Genomic DNA, 21,812 nt, shown 5'->3' on the forward strand with positions numbered 1-21,812 from the left:
AATGTACCTACCTATATAGTTTAAGTTTAAAAAATTTGGCTCTCAAAAGAAATTTCAATCGTTGTACTGTTGATATTTGGCTCTGTTGACTAATGAGTTTGCTGACCACTGGCCTAGACAATCAATTGCTATTCTCATTGTGTTTATGCAAATAACCAGGCCAAATTGAAACTGGACTTAATGCAGTAAATAAATTGGTCTTAATTTGGCTCTCTAATAAAAATGAGGGTGATTTTAGGGGAAAATTATGTTTCAAAGGAATCTATAATATAGATATGAAGATTAGAGTCCAGTACAATTCACCGTCTTCAAAATTTTATTCTTCACCTATAAATTAAACTGGACCCTGAATTTTTCTAGTTTTCTTAAATTTTGGCTACAACCTCCAAACTAATGTTTCATTTTTCTTCCATCATTTGACCTGGAATTATTGAGGACTAAAATGCTTGTCTTTCACTGCACCATTCTTCATAATACTTGTTGTTCTACCTTTTGCCCCAATATTAAAATTTATAACAGTTTGTTTCCACCAGGTATTAAACTCTACTTACACTCAGGGACTACCACCCTAGACATCATTGCCACCTCCTGCCATGCCCAGGTCTCGTCATCCCTCAGACAGAGAGCAAGGATCTCTTGGATCCGAAAGAAACATCATCCCTCTTCAGTAGGAAGCAGCTACCGAGGACACCCTTACCCCTTTTCTTTGAAAGAATTCAGAGCCAAGATCCTTGAAGGGGGATGTGGTAGGCATTAGACAGACATGAGCAGGGCAAGGACGACGGGCCAGGTACAGAAGGTCACCAGGTGGACAGCCCCGGGTGCCTACCAAAGCACAACTGTGGGGTGGGACCTCATCCCCTGGGTGACCTTCCTCCCCGAGCATATTACTTTAGACCCCTGACCTTTCCTCCCCAGAGGTAACATCTAGGCCTCAGTTGTAGTTCAGCTCCAGGCCCAGAAGAGCAGCAAAGCCAGACAAGTGTCCCCACAGCTGACATCAGGCCCAGCTGCACTGGGTAATGACCCCCCTGGCACTGACCAATCATGGAGACCATGACCCTGAAAGGACACACCTGGAAAGCTGCTGACTGTTCTACTGAGATCTTCCCTGGGACCTCCCCTAAGGTCTCTACCCTAAAGCCCTTAAGACGGAGGACCCAGCGCCTCCCTCCAGGGAGCACACTGGCACCTTCCCCTTCTCCCTCCCCCTCCTTTCAGGTGGGTCACCTTGACCTCCCTCACTCCAAGCTCCAAGGGCCCTTCCTTTGCCTCTGTAACTTGTTTCCTCAGCCCATTTCTTCTACCATTCATTTCTTCCACATCTGTGACTTTCTGAATAAATATTATAGCTTAAGTCTTGGCTCTGAATTGTCTCCCAGCCAGAACTCAAGTACTGAGGTTGCTGAGTCTGACCCCACCTGTGTAACACTTGGTGCCATTCCCACTGCCCCCATCATATCCATAATAATAAACGCGTAATATGCTAATTAGACCAGAAGCTGGGGCTGCGAGGGAAGCCCAGGTCCCAGGTGCCAGAGGGAAGCCAGTGCTGGCAGCCGGGGGAAGGAAGGCCTACTCTTGCACGAATTTCGTGCATTGGGCCTCTAGTCCATAAATAAAATGAAGACTTTCCAATGTGAAAAACACAAATGCCTGAGGAATACACTAACTTACTCTGAACCTTCCTCTATTTACTTAAAAGACAAGGAGAGAATAGGAGAATTTTTATATTTTGTAAGCTTCTGGTTACATTCTTAAATTAGAATAAATTAATCCAAAATAGAAATACATTCTACCCCTGCCAAAACCAAAAGAACTAATCCTTTAAAAAAAATTCACTATCACATCATCACTAGCATAGCTGTTTTTAAAATACTTTATCAGGTACCTGTTTGTTGAGCAATTACATTACTTTGGGGGGAAGATGAATAAAAGGATTCAGAAAAAGAGAGAAAGGAGTGATACCTTCGGAAAGGCTTGGATCCTGGGGCCCGCCTTTGTTCTTGGAGGATGTGATGTTATCTGCCTCCAAGGCTGCTGCATGAATTCGAGTAGGTGCCTTTGCGATGCAGGAACTAGTCCTTAAAAAACTCTGATTCACTTCATCCACTCTACACTTTATAGCCAGTAAGTCTTTACCACTTAAAATTACTTCCATTTTTAAAATTTTTTTTTTAAATATACTTTATTGGTTTTTACAGAGAGGAAGGGAGAGGGATAGAGAGTTAGAAACATCGATGAGAGAGAAACATCGATCAGCTGCCTCCTGCACACCCCCTACTGGAGATGTGCCCGCAACCAAGGTACATGCCCTTGACTGGAATCGAACCCGGGACCCTTCAGTCTGCAGGCCAGTGCTCTAAACACTGAGCCAAACCGGTCAGGGCCATTTTTAAAATTTTTTAAAGTTGATTTGACAGAGAGAGAGGAAGAGGGAGAGGAAGGGTGAGGGGGAGAGAGGGCGGGAGAGGGAGAGGGAGAGGGAGAGGGAGAGGGAGAGGGATATTTGCTGTTCCACTTACTTCTGCATTCATTGGTTGCTGCTCCTTATATGTGTCCTGACTGGGGATCAAACCAGGACCTTGGTGTATGGGGACAATGCTCTAACCAACTGAGTCACCCAGCCAGGGTGAGATTAATTCTAATATCTAGTGAATTGTTTTAAAAAGAAAATATTAGAAACAGTACAAAGCTTACTCTGGCTCATTAGTAAAAGGCTGTATGTTTATCCTAGTCTATACCGGGTGTTCTCAATTCGGGAGCTGTCACACTAGGGGCACAGGATGGTTCTTGGAGGTGGAGGGAAAGCCTACTGCTTGCATGTATAAAGCGTAAAGAAATGCCTGCCGGCTCAGCATTCGAGCAGCGACCTATAATCTAATAAGTCGAGGTTTGAGTCCTGATCAGGGCACATGCCCGATTGCGGGCTTGATCCCCAGTGTGGGGTGTGCAGGAGGCAGCTGATCGATGATTCTCTCATCATTGATGTTTCTATCTCTCTCCCTTCCTTTCTGAAATCAATAAAAAAATTTATACACACACACACATACAATACATGAACAGATATACTAGAGAGAGTCTAAAATTTTCATGGGGTGACTAGGAAAAAATATCTTAAAAGGATTCTTCTTAGGGAGGTGATAATGAAAATGAGGTTAAGAAACACTGCGGTATTCTATGAGAGTACACTGAAACTGTTAGTTCTCAACATCATTTCATACTTTCCAATTAAAATACATCAAAATTCAACCCATTTCTAACTTGTTTTAAGAGCTTTTCCCCAAGGACTTGTACCAATATTAAAAATAAAGATGTACAACTTGGGACCTTTACTCCATCCACAGAAAGACTGAGTAAAGAAGACAATACAAATTAGTAAGTTGAAATTAAAGAGCAAGATCATTTAAATTTAGAAGTTACCTCAAGTAAGGAAATTCAGCATTCCACTATCTTAGCACATCAGTTTCCCTCCCAGTAGACATGAAAGAGAAGGTAGTTTGTTAAGACAGGGAGAAAGCGGAGAAAGATGGAAAGAAGGAACAGCTGGGGAAGGAGACACCCCCAGTGGTTCTCACTGGTGCAATGAGGGCTCCCCCACAATCATGAGTGGGCCTGTGGCAAGCTGCCAGGTCCAAGCAGGGGCAAGAGAAAGAGCCGCCAGTTGCCTGAAATGGAAGAAGCCAGTACCAAGCGATGAGGCCTGCAACATGTAACTGGCCTCTAGGAACAATAGGTCACAAGGTCCAGCGATCTCTCCCTCCCTTCCTTTTGTTCTTATTTTCAGTCTAGACAAGAAGGGCACATTCATGACACTGTGCTCCTCCCACTGAAAGGTGGTGAAACTGCTAAGCTTCACAGGCCTTGCTTTGTAAACCGGAGTCAGCTTGTTTCCCTCCGGCTAGCCACAGCATGAAACACCCGAGAGCAAGAAAGGTGTCCCGCTCCTCTGTGGACCCAGCTGGGTCAGCACCAAAGGTATCCGCCAGCGGTGATGTGCACTGCTTGGCATGAGGCCGCTGCTGCTGTGGCTCTTGCCTCACTAATGTGAGGACAGGCTGCAGGGTGCAACAGCAGAGCACACTTGCTGGCCACCCTTGAGAACCCAATGTGGAGTCACTGTCAGCCAAGACAGTATGTCAATTGCTATGTCAAGAATGAGGTCTACAGGAACGCCCTTAGGAGGGAACCAGAACCCAAAAACACAAGGCTGGACACTGGGATAAGGATGCCACTGACCTCCACCCTTGGTGGGCATAGAATTCAGAGCTCCCACCACCTGGCCTCAAGCTTGGCTGTGCACGGGTCACACCTAGAGCCCCGCTGGACTTCCACTCCACGGGACGCGGGTCCCGCTGGGGCTGCCTCTGCATGGCGGACACCGCCAGTGACCAGGACGTTGTGCCGGAAGCTCCCCTCTCTGTGTGTACCCTGCGTGTGACTACTGCTTACGGGAGGTCTCCCCTAATAAACGTGGCCCTGCAGAAGGACACAGCGGTGGTGCGACTCCTTTCGGGGATGCTCCCTGCTCAGGACACAGGCAGAGGCTGGGCTTTTACTGGCTGTTCTAGGCAAGGCCAGATTTTTATGCAGCTTTTATACCCATACCTCTAGGAGCACAATGCAAGAAAGATGAAAGGTACCCAGTAAAATCTGCTGGCTGGTTCCCTGCACCCCAACAGGCTTCAGGCCCCGCACCCCCTGTCCTCCAAGGTGTATCTCACAATTACCAATCACACACATTTTGTTCACGAAACTAAGAGAAAGTCAAGGTCCATCCATCCTTTACGGTCCAGATAAAACCAGCTCTCTCAACATACCTACTTAGACCCCAATGTTTGAAATTGTTGATAGTTTCAGAGTCAGTAGATTGAGAAGCAAAGATCTGGGTTCTAATCCCTGAACTCTAATTAGCAGTATCCTCCTGAACAGAGGTGGTGGGCCTCTGAGCTAGAATTCCTCACTCCTAGACAGGAGGCGGCCTATGATCTAAGGTACCACTGAAGTCAGGGTTTTCAAATGTGAGGGAGCATTCGACCCCTAGAGAGCTTGTTACAGCCCAGATTGCTGGGCCCCAACCCACAATTTCTACTATAGCATCAGGGTGAAATCTGAGACCTGCATTTCTAACAAGTTCCCAGGTTGAGAATCTAAAACTTTAACCCCTTCCTATGCCCAAAGGCCTAGTGGAGGGAAGACCCCAAAGCAGCCAGAACACTGGCTTCATGCAGCGCTCCCACCCAGGTGAGAGCTGCAGTGAAACACCCCCAGACAGCACCACCCCGCTCCCAGTCAGCCTCTGCTCTCTCTGCAACACCCCAGAAATGAGTGGCCCCATAGCAAGCCCACGAAAGGGCACCACAGCTGCATGCAGCACTTGGGCAGGAGGGGGTCTGTCAGCAGGACGATCCAGCCTAAACTTCTCTCAGTTGTTCATCAAAATGCACACCTGTTTATGTAGTTTTGATTTGTGAACCATCTAAAGTACTTACATATTCAGAAATTAAACTAAGTCAGGAGAAAAAGCAAACCCTACAAATGCACAATATAGAAACTCAATCTAGCTACACATTAAACTGCTAAACCTCACAGAGAAAAGAATTACTTCATGTAGCTTCTGAACACAGCACTGCGTAACATACATTGCACAGACAGAAAGAACTTCAGGGAAATCTTAAGCTTCATGTCTGCTGATAAGTAGTACCACTGTTATTCAAATTCTTGAAAGGACTTTAAAATAAAGCAAATAAGTAAATGCATTACTTTATTATGAACCAGTTTTTTATATAAAGTATACAAGACTTTAAAAACTAAGGAAAAACTGATTTTTGAAAAGTATATTTTCACACTATCTACTGAAAGGACCTAGCAGCATAACACCTCAGCAGCAATGAGCACACATAGCATTCAAACGCTGCTAGCCGATTTTTGAAAAGTATATTTTCACACTATCTACTGAAAGGACCTAGCAGCATAACACCTCAGCAGCAATGAGCACACATAGCATTCAAACGTTGCTAGCCTGGCCAGTGTGGCTCAGTGGCTCAGCATCGACCTACGAACCAGGAGGTCACGGTTCGATTCCCGGTCAGGGCACATGCCTGGGTTGCAGGCTCGATCCCCCACAGGGGGTGTGCAGGAGGTAGCCGACCAGTGATTCTCTCTCGTCATTGATGTTTCCACCTCTCTCTCTCTTCTTTTCTGAAATCAACAAAAATGTATTTTTTTAAAACCCAAACCACACAAACATACGCACTCTGAAGCTGAGGGAATCTGTGGATGGTGCCATGCCTGTTCTGGCCTGCCTGCGGAAGGCACGAGTAACCAGAGTAACACGCAGCCTTGTTTGTTACAAACTCACAGTGGAATCCAAGTCAAATGCCTATCTTATAAACCCACTCACTTGTCTTGCCTTGTTTTGTTCATGGACTTTAATTATAATATTGTACTACTAGAGGCCCAGTGCACGAAATTCGTGCATGAATGGGGTCCCTAGGCCTGGCCGGTGATCAGGGCCGATCGAGGCCACCTCACCCAGTCCTGATCGGGGCGGGCTGATCAGGGTCAGGCCAATCACGTGCGTGTCTTTGCCACCTCCCTGCATTCCGGGGGTGGGCGGAGCCTGCGGCGACAACAGAAGCGACAGAACCAAGGGGCTGTCCTTGGTGGGCGCTCCCAGGATTCGGGGCCTGCCAGCCGGGGGGAGGGACCAGGGGAGGTTGGCTGGCCATGGAAGGTTGGCTGGCCATGGAAGGTTAGCTGGCCGCAGGAGGTTGGCTGTGGGAGCGCACTGACCACCAGAGGGCAGCTCCTGCGTTGAGCGTCTGCTCCCTGGTGGTCAGTGTGTGTCATAGTGACTGGTTGACTGGTCGTTCTGGTCATTTGGTCGCGAAGGTCACTTAGATTTTTATATATATAGATATATATATAGACTAGAGGCCCAGTGCACAAAATTCATGCGGGAGGGGGAGGAGGAGGAGTTCCTTAGCCTGGCCTGCACTCTCTCCAATCCAGGACCCTTTGGGGGTTGTCCCACAGGGATCAGGCCTAAACCGGCAGTCGGACATCCCTCTTGCAATCCAGGACTGCTGGCTCCTAACTGCTCGTTTGCCTGCCTGCCTGATCGCCCTTAACCACTCTACCTGCCTGCCTGCCTGACTGCCCCTAACTGCCTATGCTTGCCGGCCTGATCGCCCCCTAACTGGCCCCTGCTGGCCTGGTCACACCCTAACTGCCCCCCTGCCAGCCTGGCTGCCCCCTAACTGCTCCCCTGCCAGCTTGGTCACCCCTAACTGCTCCCCTGCCGGCCTGCCTGATCACACCTAACTGCCTCTGCTTGCCAGATTGGTCGCCCCCTAACTGCCCCCCTGCTAGCCTGGTCACCCCCTAACTGTCTGGAAGGAAGTCGGACATCTGGAAGATGTCTGGTCGACCCGGTCTGATTAGCATATTACCCTTTTATTAGTATAGAAGATAGTTATACCACTGGGGGGAAACTGGGTGCAGGGTGCATAGGACCTCCTTATATACTTTTGTGCAAATTTATGTGACTCTCTAATTATTTCAAAAACAAAACAACACATTCTAGATCTCATGTCCTGGTCTTGCCCAGCTTGAACACATCCTTAACCTGCTCCTGAAACCCTTCCCACAACCAATCATATAAATGACATGCTTTCTTCAAAATCCTAAAGATAATCAATTCTTAAAAATGTTAAAAACTGAGAAGCAATATAAAGAGACTAGAGGCTCGATGCAGGAAATTCGTGCACGGGTAGGGTCCCTAGGCCCGGCTGGCAATCAGGACCGATCAGGACCTTCCTTCCCCCGGCTGCTGGCTGCTGGGTGGGGCCATCCTTCCCTGGCTGCTGGCTGCCAGCCAGGGCCTTCCTTCATTCCGCGCCACCCCCTGGTGGTCAGCACACGTCATAGCGAGCAGTTGAACTCCTGGTCGGTCGAACTCCCGAGGGGAAAATTTGCATATTAGCCATTTATTATATAGGATCTTTACATCTCTTGCAAATAAATGCCTCTCTTCGAGATCTCTCGTTTTCCTATAGTTCCTAACACCTAGCCCCGGGGCGAGATATGAATGCTTTGCTGGCTTTGTGTTCTGGGTCCAGGTCCATAATCAAAGCAGGTGAGGTGCGGCCACTTGGGAGCAAATCCACTCGGGACTGTTGAAGCTGAGCTGGGCGGAGAGCGGCCCCACACCCACCTCCCCACACCACTGCTTCTCTGGTCTTCAGAGCCGAAGGAATAAGAGGAGCCTGGTAACTGCCTCTCAATTTCACTTAAGGAACTGACTCAAGAATCGGTGATTTTTCCCAAAAATAAGCATTCACAACTTTTTGTGACAAAATTGAGAAGTCAAAAACCATGCCGAATCCACTCTCCTCCTGATGGAGTTGAAACCAGAAACATTTCAGGAATTTGCTCCCAGGTCTGACCCAAGCCAATGCCTACAACTTTGCAGGACTGCCAAGAGGCCCCCGATGGGGGTCAGGCAAGGGCAGGTTTCCTGGGGTGCCAGCTGCACGATGTCCTCTACCCACACTGTGCCCCAAGCGATAGCACAGAGGTCACTGCGTGGACACAGGACGGAGAGGTCAGGACAGTAAACGCTTGATTGAGTTTCCATTTGTTCTCAAGACTCACCATTTGGTGTCCATTTCTCCCAGCACATGGGTTGTGCATAATTATTTTTAAAGGAGTCCTGAAAGTGCATTTTTCCAACATTGCCTGATTTTTTGTATGCAACTCAGCAGCAGTGGACAAAGGCGTCTACTGCACACAGCTGTGCGGTTTGGAGCTGTGCTCAGACATGATAGGAAGCCAGCCGAGCACCACAGTGCTTATGTGAGGTGGGGAAGGGGGGAAAGTGTAAGAATTTAACTCTCCTTGATATGTTCTTGTTTTACACGTTTTTTAAACAGTGACCACGTCCTGCACACGTATAACCAGAGCCAGGCCTCGTGAGGAGGACACAGAGAAGACCCGCCTCACTGCGAGCGGAAGGAGCTGGCCAGGCAGCCACAGCCGCCAACAGCCAGGCAGCGCCGGGGAAGTGAGGAAAACACCAGCTCTCAGGACTTCCAGATGCTTCAAAAACTCCAAACGGTGACAGTTACGGTGGCACCCATCAGTCTGCCAGGACGTGTGTTAACAAATGTCACGGAGCACGGGCTCCGGCCACATGGCCTCCCAGGGCGGTGCCAGCGCCAGGCACCGAAGGTAGACGGGCATCCTAGTCACAGCGAGCCCCGCACAAGATAACTTGACTTTTGTACTTAAATTACAGTCAGAATTTGCAGCTCCTTTACCACTCTTTAACATAATCTTAAAAGTCATATCTAATTGGAAAGCATCCATTTCCCATGAGCTGGACACCAGGAAGGACCCTGCACACAGCAGAGCCACATCCCCGTGTGCTCCCAGGACCCTGCACACAGCAGAGCCACATCCCCGTGTGCTCCCAGGACCCTGCACACAGCAGAGCCACATCCCCGTGTGCTCCCAGGACCCTGCACACAGCAGACCCACATCCCCGTGTGCTCCCAGGACCCTGCACACAGCAGACCCACATCCCCGTGTGCTCCCAGGACCCTGCACACAGCAGACCCACATCCCCGTGTGCTCCCAGGACCCTGCACACAGCAGACCCACATCCCCGTGTGCTCCCAGGACCCTGCACACAGCAGACCCACATCCCCGTGTGCTCCCAGGACCCTGCACACAGCAGACCCACATCCCCGTGTGCTCCCAGGACCCTGCACACAGCAGACCCACATCCCCGTGTGCTCCCAGGACCCTGCACACAGCAGACCCACATCCCCGTGTGCTCCCAGGACCCTGCACACAGCAGACCCACATCCCCGTGTGCTCCCAGGACCCTGCACACAGCAGTCCAGGCGTGCCAAGACCGTACACACCGCAGACCCACATCCCCGTGTGCTCCCAGGACCCTGCACACAGCAGACCCACATCCCCGTGTGCTCCCAGGACCCTGCACACAGCAGACCCACATCCCCGTGTGCTCCCAGGACGCTGCACAGCAGTCAGTGCTACAAAAGCCTCTGGCCAGTCGACCACGCAACGGCACTTTTCCATTGCAAAGTCCCCTTATCCTCTTTGGCAGAGAAAAGAGAGCAGTCACCTCACAGAGCGCCACACCTCACACTGTGGAAGCTCTGTCCCTGTCGGCAGCCGAGACCACGGTGCTCTCCACCTCTTCCGAGATCACGCCTGTACCAGTACACCTGAGACCAAGTCAGCCACGTCTTCCTCGTAGACCCGATTAGGGCAGATCGTGGCTTGATTTAAAAATGCCCCAAGTCCCCAAGGCTGCTGGTTAACTCTCTCTAGAATCTGTGATGGTAAACCTTATTCAGAATTAACCAAGTTATAAGAAATCATGAGAATGTGAAGTAAAATTTCTGGTGAAAATGCAGCTGACCCTTTAACAACATGGGGGGCTATAGATTAGGGGTGATGACCATTGAAAATTGCTTATAACTTATGACTCCCCAAAAACTTAACTGCTAATCGCCTACTGTTGACCAGAAGCCTTAATTAACACATACTCTGTGTACTGTGTGTGCTACATACTGTATTCTTACCACTAAGTAAGCTAGAGAAAAGAAGATACCAAGAAAATCATAAGAAAACACATTTAACATATTTATTGAAAAAAATCTGCATATAAGTGAAACCACACAGTCCAAACCCATGTTGTTCAAAGGTCAACAGTAACTTAAGACAGAACGGATTTAGTCACTATGACCCATGGCTATTTAAGCAGGAACTATGACTCAGCACATGTATGCACACAGGCACACGCGGAGGGAGGCCCTCCCTTTCTGTGGAGTTGGCTTATCCTTCCACCTACAGCTACACAGCAAACCCCACGTGACCATTTTAAGAACTATTTCTTGCTACTAAATTTTGCCAACAATCTGCTCAGCGTTCTAGCAGATGTTTCTGTTTTCAATCCTCTGGGAACTGGCTGGACCTGTTTTCTTCACCGTGTTAAAAATAAAATAAATGGCCCAAATGTGGCCCCGTACCCCAGAGAAGCTCCCCTCCCCCACAGCCTGACTCTCCCCCATTTATGTGACTTTCCCATCCCCTCAAATCTCGTCTTTTCCACTAGAAGACGTTTCCAATTATGGTCCATTATGTTGCCAAGGATGACATCACTCAGAGGTGTGTTTTTTTGTGTGTGTTTTTAAGAAAATGCTACTGATTGTTAGTTACTTGGGGACCATCTGCAACAATTTAGCCCACTGTTGTGCTGGGTCTTATGACCCCACAATGTCGTGGCAATGTCACAGGAGGGCAATTTGTTCAAGATCGATTCTCCAAACAGAACAATGCTCTTCCACTGGGAGGGCGGGGTCCCTGACTGCTCCCTCCCGGTTTAGGTAAGTATGTGTGTGACCCCATCTTACCTCAGTAACATCCATAACTTTGATGGCCGCCAGCTGACCTGTTTTAACATGTCGACCCTGAAAAACAGAGGAAAGAAAGATAATTGGCACCACTGTTTTGCACAATCACTAGGACAGAATGGTTGGTGCTTCAACAAATCAGTTCTTCTATATTTTTTTCCAAAAAAATAATGATGAAATAGACCATGCTTTCCAATAGAACAATATCGTTGCTAATACCAATGAACCACACGTGATAAACAGAACAATGGAAACAAATGAGTTTTGATAAGTTTCCCTTTTTTTCCCAGGGTTTAATTTCTGTATTGTTACCTCTCAATCCAAGCAACTTAAATATGTTCTTCTATACATCAGGTTGAGCACTCAAAAAAGAAATGACAAAAAAACAAACAAAAAACACCTCCTTGTGTGTACTGCTGAAATGATGAACAGTCCTTTTTCCCCATTGGGAAATGGTGAGCTCCCAACACCATTACTTGACTTCAAGGAGTTAATCTGAGAGTCTTCCTTGAAGGTTCGCGCACCCCAGTGCAGAAAGGCTGGGAGAGAGTCCCCCAGAAGGAAGGGAGTGCAGGGGCGGGGCGGGAGGGCGCATGCTGAGGCCTTTGCACAGCTCTGTGGTAATTCCGGACCTAGAACCTAAAAATGTGTCATCCACTTATATCACTAGGCATTTCTATTTTTTTAATCGTTATTGTTGAAAGTATTTACATATGTCCCTTTTCCCCCATTGTCAGTAGGTATTTCAAATTCGGTCATTCTCCCCTCACCAGGGCAAGGCTACTGGATCAATTCCTGTGCGTCTCCCTCCTCTCTGCACCCTCTGCCCTGGTCGGTCATTTCCCAGCTGAGCAGCAAAGAGCCCGCGGTACCCTGAGCACCAGCGACTTGAGAGCTTGGTGAGGAACGGTCCCCAGCCTGCCACCCTGCCACCGGGAAGGCACGGCGAGAGCCCCGTGTCCCAGGGCCCTCTCTGTGGCCCTGGATGGAGCACTGAGACACTCGCGCTTGAGCCTGAGGAAAGCTCTCCCTTTATTCTGGAGAATTCTGGAAAGTTTACATAGGAACTCAAGTTCTTACTCGGTCAAAACACCAACCTATGAAAATGAGCCATGGTCACGGGGAGCCCCGCGATGGCCCATTGCCCTGCAGTTCACAGCAGGACAGGTGCCCGGATAGGGGTGACCCTCGTACATACAGGCAACCAGGGCCCACACGCCTTCAGGCCAGGCCCAGAGCTCCCCAGCGCGCACCCGTGCAGGCACTGCGACCTGGCCTTCCCCACGCCTGCCCTCCTGGCTCCTGCAGTGTTGCCCTGTGAATGGGGCCCATCTGCAGTTCAGGCAATCTGCAGTTCTACTTGAGGCGCAGGGAGATCCAGAGTCGGGCACAGGGAACCCTGCCTTCTCGCCCTCCAGACCTGCTGTGCCGCCTGCCCAGCCTCAACAGACCTGACCCGACACCTCACTGCGGCCTCAGAGCACCCGTCATCGCATGCTCATCGTGCCCATGGAGCCCAGAGAACAGTCTGGCCCTGGCCCTGCATTGACAGTGGGCCACCCAGGATCCTGACAGGAAATGCTGTCCTGCCTACATGTGCAATAAAACGATGAGGCTCTATCGCAGAGACGTGCAGAAGGAACCCAGCTCCGGGCCAGGAAGGCAGTACTGGATGAAGGTTGCATGGGCTCCCATATTTCTGATACGTACAGCTGTTTCTACTACCTGTCTGTCCACGATTCAGCATCTTTTGATAGCACCATTCTCTGAATTGCTCATTTAAGATTTCTACTTGTGTGTGCTGAAAGCGCTGTAGCCTTGGCCTCTTCCTTGTGTGACCACAGCACCAGTACACAGAAGCAGCAGTACACAGAAGACCGAGCTCTCGCCCTGGGCATGGAGGAGCCTGCAGTGGCAGCTCGGGCCCAGAGCCCGGGCCGGGCAGTACTGCACCGCACTGCGCCTCCTCCCCAGGCTCAGCACGACGCTGGTGCCTCCAGCTCCCATCTGTCATCAGGGGTAAACTTGTGCCCACTTCACAGGTTTACTGTTAAGAAAAACTGAGCAAAGAACCTGAGGGCATGGCACATGCAAGCACAGCCCTGATCCTGAATGATGCCTGAACCTGTTTCTCTCAACAAGGAGAGAAATGCACTTTTTAGCACAGTATCAAGCAACTGCCACGAGTACCCATCACATGAAACCTAATCATGACTTCCTTGAATCCAAGACAAAAGGGTAGAACTTAAGAGGACAGGGTGCTGCTATCACCCAGTCCCTTCCACGTAAGAGACACAAGACCATCTCCTTAGCACCCAGTCAGCCCTCAAATCTGCAAACACACGCCTACTCTGTGCAGTGGAATTCCTTCCAAATGACTAAAGCAAATTTCTGACTGACAGAATCCGAGAAAACAGCACAAGGCTTGCCCCAGCTTTCTCTCTTTTCAAGAGGCGCATGCAGCACTGTGCTGGGAAACTGCCAGGTGAGATGTGGGGAGTGATGTGGTCACACTTAGATCCTTACAGATCAAGAAACCCCACCTCTCCAGGGGTTACCAAGTAGCAGTCCCTGCCTTGTTCCCGCTCTACCTGAACCAGGACTGCCAGTGCATTAACCCCTAGAGTGCAGGGGAGCACGATCGCGCTCCTCCTGTCTTTCGCCAAAAGTGCCGGGAGCGCTATCAAAGCTTCGAAATGGCGTCCAGTTCTAAGTCTGCCTTTATTAGTGATGATGATATTGCTAAATATGTCAATGTAGTAAAGGTTTCCTTCAGTTTTTGAATATGTAACTTCATTTACTTGTGATTCATACTTTTTTTCCTAAACTGCTGTAAAATCAGCAAAAATGCCTTGGCAATTTTAGCATAGTTCCTAGGATATTGGTTGGCACTCAAAGGGTTAAGACTCAGGACAATGGTTCAGAAGCTGAGCTGCCCGTTCACACAATATTTGCTTTATACAGAATATCAGTTTTCCTTAGTGAGCGATTACAGAATCAGGACCTAACAACTCATCAACTATTTTTATCTCAGATATAACAGACCAAGTAAAGGCTTTAGTCTTAATTATCACATACCAGTTCTTCCAAAATTAGGTTCCATTTTAAACTGAAATATGACTCTGGAAACTGACTCCCTCCTTCCTGAGAAACAAGACAATGCCCTGGAAGAAACGAATCTCGGGTTCGGCAGCCGTGGGCTCTCATTCCGCCGCCACTCATCGCTGCACTTCCTCAGGGAGCTGCATAACTTCTCCGAGCTTTCCGGTCACTGAGACTCCAGCGAAGGCCATCCTAAGTGCCCGGACATCGAACCCTGGCCCTCACACCTGGGACACTCAGGTGAGAGTCTTCACTCCCTCCAGAGCCATGCTGGCTCCCTGACCCTGCCTCAGGCTCAGACCTCATCAATGTAGGCCCATTTCTCATCTTCAAAGGGCAAGGCCAATATGTGGGGAGGCAGTGGGGTGCTACAGCCACGTACTTCCCTCTCCCCTCTCTCTAATATTCCACCTAGTGGATGGGCCACCATATGTAAAGGAACCAAAATGGGCAGCTGAGTGCCCTGAGGAGGCTGATGTACTGAATGTACGTATGTATGCAACTGTGGGCTGAGGAGGCTACATGAGGGTAGTTTGAAATGATAAAAATGTGTGTGGTTTACTCAACACCACGGAGAGGATCTAGGATGGCCCCTCGCCGGGTGGTCCCCTGGCTTGGCTCTGGCTGTAACAAACGGCCTCCTTCGTGCTGCCTCAGTAGCATGTGAAGAAAACACACACACTCAGAAGCACCTGATCGTGCCTGGGACTTGAGGACACAGGAACAGGACTCTTCCCGGAAGTCCGAGGCGGTAATGCGCCTGTGCCCTCCAGTCCGTCTCCGAAGGACTGCTTCACGGTCTGCTCCTGTCGAGGGAGGACGTGACCACTTCCCTGACCTGACTCTGAAACTCCCGGCCTGTGCATGGAGGGATTAGAAACTTCCTATTGATAGGACCTTCCTTTCCATTGCACCACCCAGTCCTAACATACACGGGGAAATGACCTGGTTGGTATTAAATATGCATAGCTCACAGCCATGCAGGACTGACTCTTCTGTCCTACTGTCTCCAATCCCTGGGCACTCGGTGTCCCATTCGGGCTATAAAATGCCACAGGGAGGGCAGTAAAGGCCATCGCTTGCTGTCCCGATGAGGCACCATGTAAACATTAATGCACTTATGAGACATCTGATGGTGAAAAGCCTCTTAATACCATTCTCAGTTATTTTCCCAACAGACCCTGAAAAACCCTATAAGAGCAGTGAAGCAGGCCACTATCCTACTCTGCAAATGAAGAACTATGAATTTTATTACTAAGTTACCTACCCAAGGTACAGTGGCAGCGAAATCCCCTTTGCAACCATTATATAAAATTCGAAAGATGGATTCCTACTATTTCTACTAACTTGTCAAGTTCCTGCTATTCAAGTTTTTTGTTTTTAAAAAAACACCTTTAATTATTTTCGCTCAATGCTCTCAAAGAGTTGGCATATTGCAAGATTTAGAGTTAAGATTGCTACTGTGATCGACACCCCTTCACAGTCAGAGTGGCTCACGTTCACCAGACTGTCCCTTCAGCAGAGCCACCTGCAAGCAGTTGATCCATTTTTTTGTCTTTAAGTGAGGAAAATGCACGTTTCTTTCTTTTTAAAGGAAAAAACTATTCTTGGCAGACATCCTAGCTAAGAAAATGCCCTAATTTTCAACTCTCCTTCATGATTCTAACCGAGTCAAAACTGACAACTTGCATTTGCAAATATGCATTACATTTATGACACCTGTTCCCACACACACACACAAAATTACAGCACATGGTTCTAAACGCAGGGCACTGCAGCAGCCTGTCTGCCTGCCTCTAAGGAAGTCTGTCACCAACCTACCAAGAGGCGCCCAGAGAAGAGCAGTCAAGGGAAGCTTTTAAGTCCAAGAAGAAAAGACAGCAATGCTCCTCTGCTCACCGAAAGGGAAATTCAGGTTGTCTCATTCACAAGAGAAAGCTTAGAGGGGCCCTGGCCAGGTGGCTCAGTTCTTTGAAGCATCACCCTGTGCACCAAAGGCCGCAGGTTGGATTCCTGGTTGACGTCTGGTCGGAGCATGCATACGGGAGACAACCAATCAATGCTTCTCACATCAATGTCTGCCCCTCTCTCTCTCTCTCTCTCTCTCTCTCTCCCCCCTCTTCCCTCCCTCACTCCCTCTCTAAAATCAATAAAAAATATCCTCAGGTGAGGATAAAAAAGCACACACAAAACTTAGAGGGGATGTGAATGAATGAGGTAAATGTAAGACAGGACCCTTAACTAGGACTCCAATCCCAATGGTCATGACACTGTTCGACACCGACTCTCGGATCAGAGTTGACCGGCCTCCTCCAGCCTTCCTTCCAGGCCCTTGTGATTATGACGGTGGCACCACCCCACCCCTGAACAACGAGTGCACTGCAACTCCTTTCCTACTCCTGGTGCTTTCCACCTACAGCTCAGCTTCCTTCACGGAACCAGAAAGCTTCTGTACTCCTCCCGCCAGAGAGAGTGGACAGAAGATGAGAGGAAGAAAGTCTATTACGTTTATGGCACTATGCAAGGTAAGTAAACACAATTTAGGTTTAACAAGTATCTTATTCCCCCACAAGCCTTAGGGAGCATGCACACTTACAGCCTGAACTCTAGGGACATGTAGTGAACAAGGCACTTGGCATTTATTCCTCACATTACCAAGCATATGTGTCACTGTCCCCATTTTATAGATGGAGAAACTGAAGCTTTGGAGAGAGTTAAGTTAACTAGTTCAAGATGCACACCCAGACGTCTTCCCTATTCCAGGCTGTGGATTTTAAAATACAAATGGCCACAAATGTCCTAGTCAACCAACTTCCAAAGCAACTGCCAAGTATACTCCTCTACAACATCAATATTTTAAGAGATTGTAATCAAACAAGTCAGTACAGTAACCAATAATAAAAACTTAGCTTCACTCCCTGGACTTTCCTTTCCTTTCACAAATCAGAAAAAGTCAAGCTAAGAACATACATACCAAAGGAATTCTTTACGGAATCTGAAGGCACGTGTGAACACACTCGGAGCCCCCATCCCGGGCTTCCCAACATTGACAGCGGGGTTTTGTTTGTTCCTTCAACTTCCCACTAGAGGCCCGGTGCACAAATTCATGCACATGTTGGGTGCCTCGGTGTGGCCTGCAGGAATTGGGCCGAAACCGGGAGTCCAACGTCACCTGCCACTCCCACTCATCCTGGCCCCACTGCGCCTGCTGCGGGCTCACCCAGTCAGTCCTGATCGGGAGAGGTTCATGCCCCCGTAGTGGCGCTCACCAGCTGTGAGCCCTACATCTGGCGCCCATCCTGAGGGGGAGGCGTGCATGCGGGATGTGATCGGCCCTCAGGGCTGGCGGTGGGATGCCCTTGCTGGCCCGGGATCCAGATCCGTCCTGCTGACATTTGTGCCTGGAGGCCACTTTTACATGTTTTCTTCCTTGCAGAGCATCTAGGGAGGAGAAGTGGCCATGGTGCCCGAGGCCAACTTCCAGGAGGCGGGCGGCTCCGGTCCATCAGTGCCTGGCCCGTTCTCTGGAGATTGGACCTGCAGGACTACTGAGGGAGTGAGTGGCTGCCGCTGGGCTGGTGGGCCGCTGGGACAGGTCAGTCAGCTGAGCGGCACTCCTGCTGTAGGAGCACACTGACAACAGGGGGCAGCTCTTGTGTTGAACGTCTGCCTCCTGGTGGTCAGTGTGCATCATAGCAACCAGTCGACTGAACATTTGGTTGCTTAGGCTTTTATATATATAGATAAATTTTCTTCTAACAAATACTGGAGATCAGAATACTTTTTCTTTCTGCTTAGTTTAACCTAAAACAGATTCAGAGGCATGGAAAACCCAAGAGGAGAAGCATGGCATGTGACAGAGAACACTCAGGACACATGAGACCATCGCTCTGTGACAGGAAGCAAACACCACAATGGGGCTAGCGGCAGAGAGGAGGCTGCCCGTCAGGGCGTGGATCCCTTCATATCTAAGCTGCAAACAATCCTTGCCAAATGCCAGAGGGACAGGTGTGCAGTCCCCCACGGGCCAGGGCGAGAAGCTGTCAGAGAACTGCACCACCTTTCTCCAGACACGGTCCTCCACTGCCCGGCCCCCCAGTGACCGGACTGGTCGCTCCTCATTCCATCCAAAATGGAAGTTTTGTTCCTTATCTTAATTATATCGTAGTGGTGTATGTTTCTTTAGAGATGGAACATTTTGGATAAAAGAGGCTGACTGTGGGGAGAGGTGTCAAGTTTTTCTCTTCTATGAAGGAAGGCAAGCTCAGTTTCTCCCTTTCACCTGTGAGGTGCAGACCTCACACCCACACAAGACCCAAACGTAAGACTTCTGTAAGTGGGTACAGGAATCCACGACTTTCCTATTCAGCCTCTAGTGATTCCTATGCATGCTGAAGTTTTCCATGCTTACACAAAAAAGACCAAATTTAAGTTTTCTCATCCTTTTTTGGACTATATAGTATTTATTACAATAATATATGCACTCGTTTTAGCTGGGGTTTTGGTACATAAAGGTTAAATTTGTAACAAGTAAATTCTAACAAAAGTTAATTACTATGTTTATCATAAAGTCATATAACTTATATTCTAAAATGTTCCTGAGTTCAAAGGACAGGCGAGCCTAATTCAACAAAATAGTTGATTTTACAAACAAGAAAGTAGCCCAAAGAGCTAACAGGACACACGTCTAGTGGCTCAGCCAGCCCTGGTGCCAGTTCTCTCTCCAGGATGCCTTGCTCACCATCATTCATAATTTACCTTAAAAATTCCACCAGGCACCTGAAACCTATTTAACTTTATTAACCAATGTTACCGCAATAAATTCAATACATTTTTTTTTTTATTCCAACTAGGCCCAACTAGAGTGGCTCAGTGGTTGAGCGTCGATCTATGAACCAGGAGGTCACAGTTCAATTCCCGGCCAGGGCACATGCCTGTGTTGTGGGCTCAATCCCCAGTAGGGGGCGTGCAGGAGGCAGCTGATCAATGATTCTCTTCCATCATTGATGTTTCTATCTCTATTTCTCTCTCCCTCTTCCTTCCTCTCTGAAATCAATAAAAGTATATTGGAGGGGGCGGGGGTGAGTGGGAATCCAACTGGGAGAGGGGGACAAATAGGCAGAGCACGGAGGAGGATTTTTAGGGCAGTGAAGCTACTCTGTATGATACTGTAAGGATGGATACTTGTCATTATAAATCTGCCCCAATGCACAGAAGGTGCACAATATCAAGAGTGAACCCTAATGCAAACTACAGACTTTGAATGATGATGATGTATCAATACAGGTTCATCAATTTCAACAACTACCACTCTGGTGGGGGATATTGAAAATGGGAAGGTTATGCATGTGTATATAGGAAATCTCTGTACCTTCTCAATTGCTGTGAAAACTAAAACTGCTCTAAAAACTAGTCTTTAAAAACTTTTAAAATTCCAATCCACTGCCCCTTAAATTTTCTATTTTTAAGAGCAAATATAGTCCCTGTATGACCCTGTGGTGGGTGGCGTGAGCTCAGCACTCCATCCACTGACCACTCTTTCTAAGATCCTACACTTATGCACCCCAAAACAAAGACCAGCGTAACAGGTTCTGCACTGTAAACCCCCAAACCACAGGCTCTTTATCTTTAGGCTCTTTCCCAGAAGGAAGTGTCTGCAAAAGACCCAAAATTTTACTAACGGGAGGCATGGTACCAGACACCACTCCCGTCTCAGAGGAGGAGCGGCCCAGGTCCTGGGAGAGAAGACGGGACCAGGCGGGTGGCGCTGCCCCCTCACCTTGCTCCTGCAGCCCCAAGCCAAGTGTGAGGGGAGCAGGCTCGTACTTGTGCCATTTTACCCGTAACTACTATTTCTTGTTATAATAACATCTGTTTATTGGCTCTTCCTCCCTTCCGTGACCAGGGCTGTGGATGAGCAGGCCGACAGAGGAATCTTGGCTGTTATGAGATCAGCCAAGACTTGCAATTTAATGAGAAGACAGTGCTTGTATTCCCTGAAGTTTAAAATTAAAGGCTGCAACATAGAATTGGGCCTTTCTTAGGTCAGAGGTACCTTCTCTGGAACACTCCATTTAAGGAAAATTATGTCTGTCTCAATAGCAGAGAACGTGAGATTGAACGTCTACCAAGAATGAGACAGTTGCAAGAGCATGGTGAGACCCGAGCACCTAGCGCCCACTCCCCACCACTGGGCCCTTCTGCCCGGGGACTTAGCAGGCAGCTCACAGGGAAGTCCCCATGCACCACGCTGTTCTTCTCTGAGACCGACCGGGATAGGAATCTTTCTCAGCCCTGACATCGTGAGTCCACGAAAGAGGCTTTTCCTAATGGCAAAGGGCAGTCTCGTGAACATCAATGACTATCCTGCCCATGCAATTAAGTGACAGCTTCGAGGAACTTCGCATCAGACTCCCACAAAGAAAGGCCAGTCACCTGGGCCCTGCACGCTGGTTCTGTTGTACTCAGCTGTGCTCTAGAACAAATGGGAGCCAGTGGGGGGCCTGGCAGACAGCAAGCTGAGTTCCAGAGGGTGAGCTAGCACTGTAGCCAAAATCACCTTCAGGTTGAGAAGTACAGACAACACAGATGAAGAGAGAAATCCTGCCGTGAGAATTCGTGAGCAGTTCCTTCCAGGGGGCAGTGGTCACGTGGGAGGGAAAGACAGCTGCTCTTCACAGACACCTGGCAACACTGCATGAGGACAGCGGCTGCTTCCCAGGAGGCAGCAGCCCACAGGGTGGTGCCCGTGGGAGCAGGTGTCTGGACCACAGCATCCAGTGTGAGGAATTACGTTTTAAGAGAGGGGCAAATTAAAGAGCACCAATAGGCCCCGACCGGTGTGGCTCAGTGGTTGGAGCACGGCCCAAGCACCAAGGGGTCTTGGGTTTGATTCCTAGTCAAGGGCAAGTACTTGAGTTGCAGGTTCGACCCCTGGCCCAGGATGGAGCACATGTGGGAGGCAACCAATTGATGTGTCTCTCTCACATGGATGTTTCTCTCCCTCCCTCCCACTCTCTCTAAAAAAAGTAAAAAATAAAAAAAATCAATGGAAAGAATATCCCTGGGTAAGAATTAACAAAAAAATAAAGAACATCACCTGACGGATGAAAGTACACACAAACCCATAACACACAGTCCCTACTTCAGTGCTCACACTCAGCAGAGCTGCCCATAAAATACATATTGTTTCCATATTTGTTCACTGTCTGAAGCTACTAAAAATAATGAATTCAACTTTCTCTATTTTTCTGTAATATC

The 21,812-nt window shown here is 48.7% G+C and overlaps 1 protein-coding gene across 33 annotated transcripts in view; it reads right to left on the reverse strand.

Annotated features, from left to right (window-relative positions):
- MAP4K4 (mitogen-activated protein kinase kinase kinase kinase 4) overlaps positions 1-21,812 on the reverse strand; it is a 187,947-nt gene that overhangs the window by 97,612 nt on the left and 68,523 nt on the right. For all 33 annotated transcript variants that reach the window (XR_001362622.1, XM_014541901.1, XM_014541881.1 and 30 more), the window contains exon 2: positions 11,451-11,507. Coding sequence is in view for 32 of the 33 variants with exons in the window: in XM_014541902.1 (XP_014397388.1) it covers positions 11,451-11,507 (57 nt within the window). In the remaining variant the exon portion in view is untranslated. The remainder of the gene's footprint in view (positions 1-11,450; positions 11,508-21,812) is intronic.

Source organism: Myotis brandtii, unplaced genomic scaffold, assembly GCF_000412655.1.
Source record: "Myotis brandtii unplaced genomic scaffold, ASM41265v1 scaffold281, whole genome shotgun sequence".
Classification (NCBI taxonomy): Eukaryota; Metazoa; Chordata; class Mammalia; order Chiroptera; family Vespertilionidae; genus Myotis; species Myotis brandtii.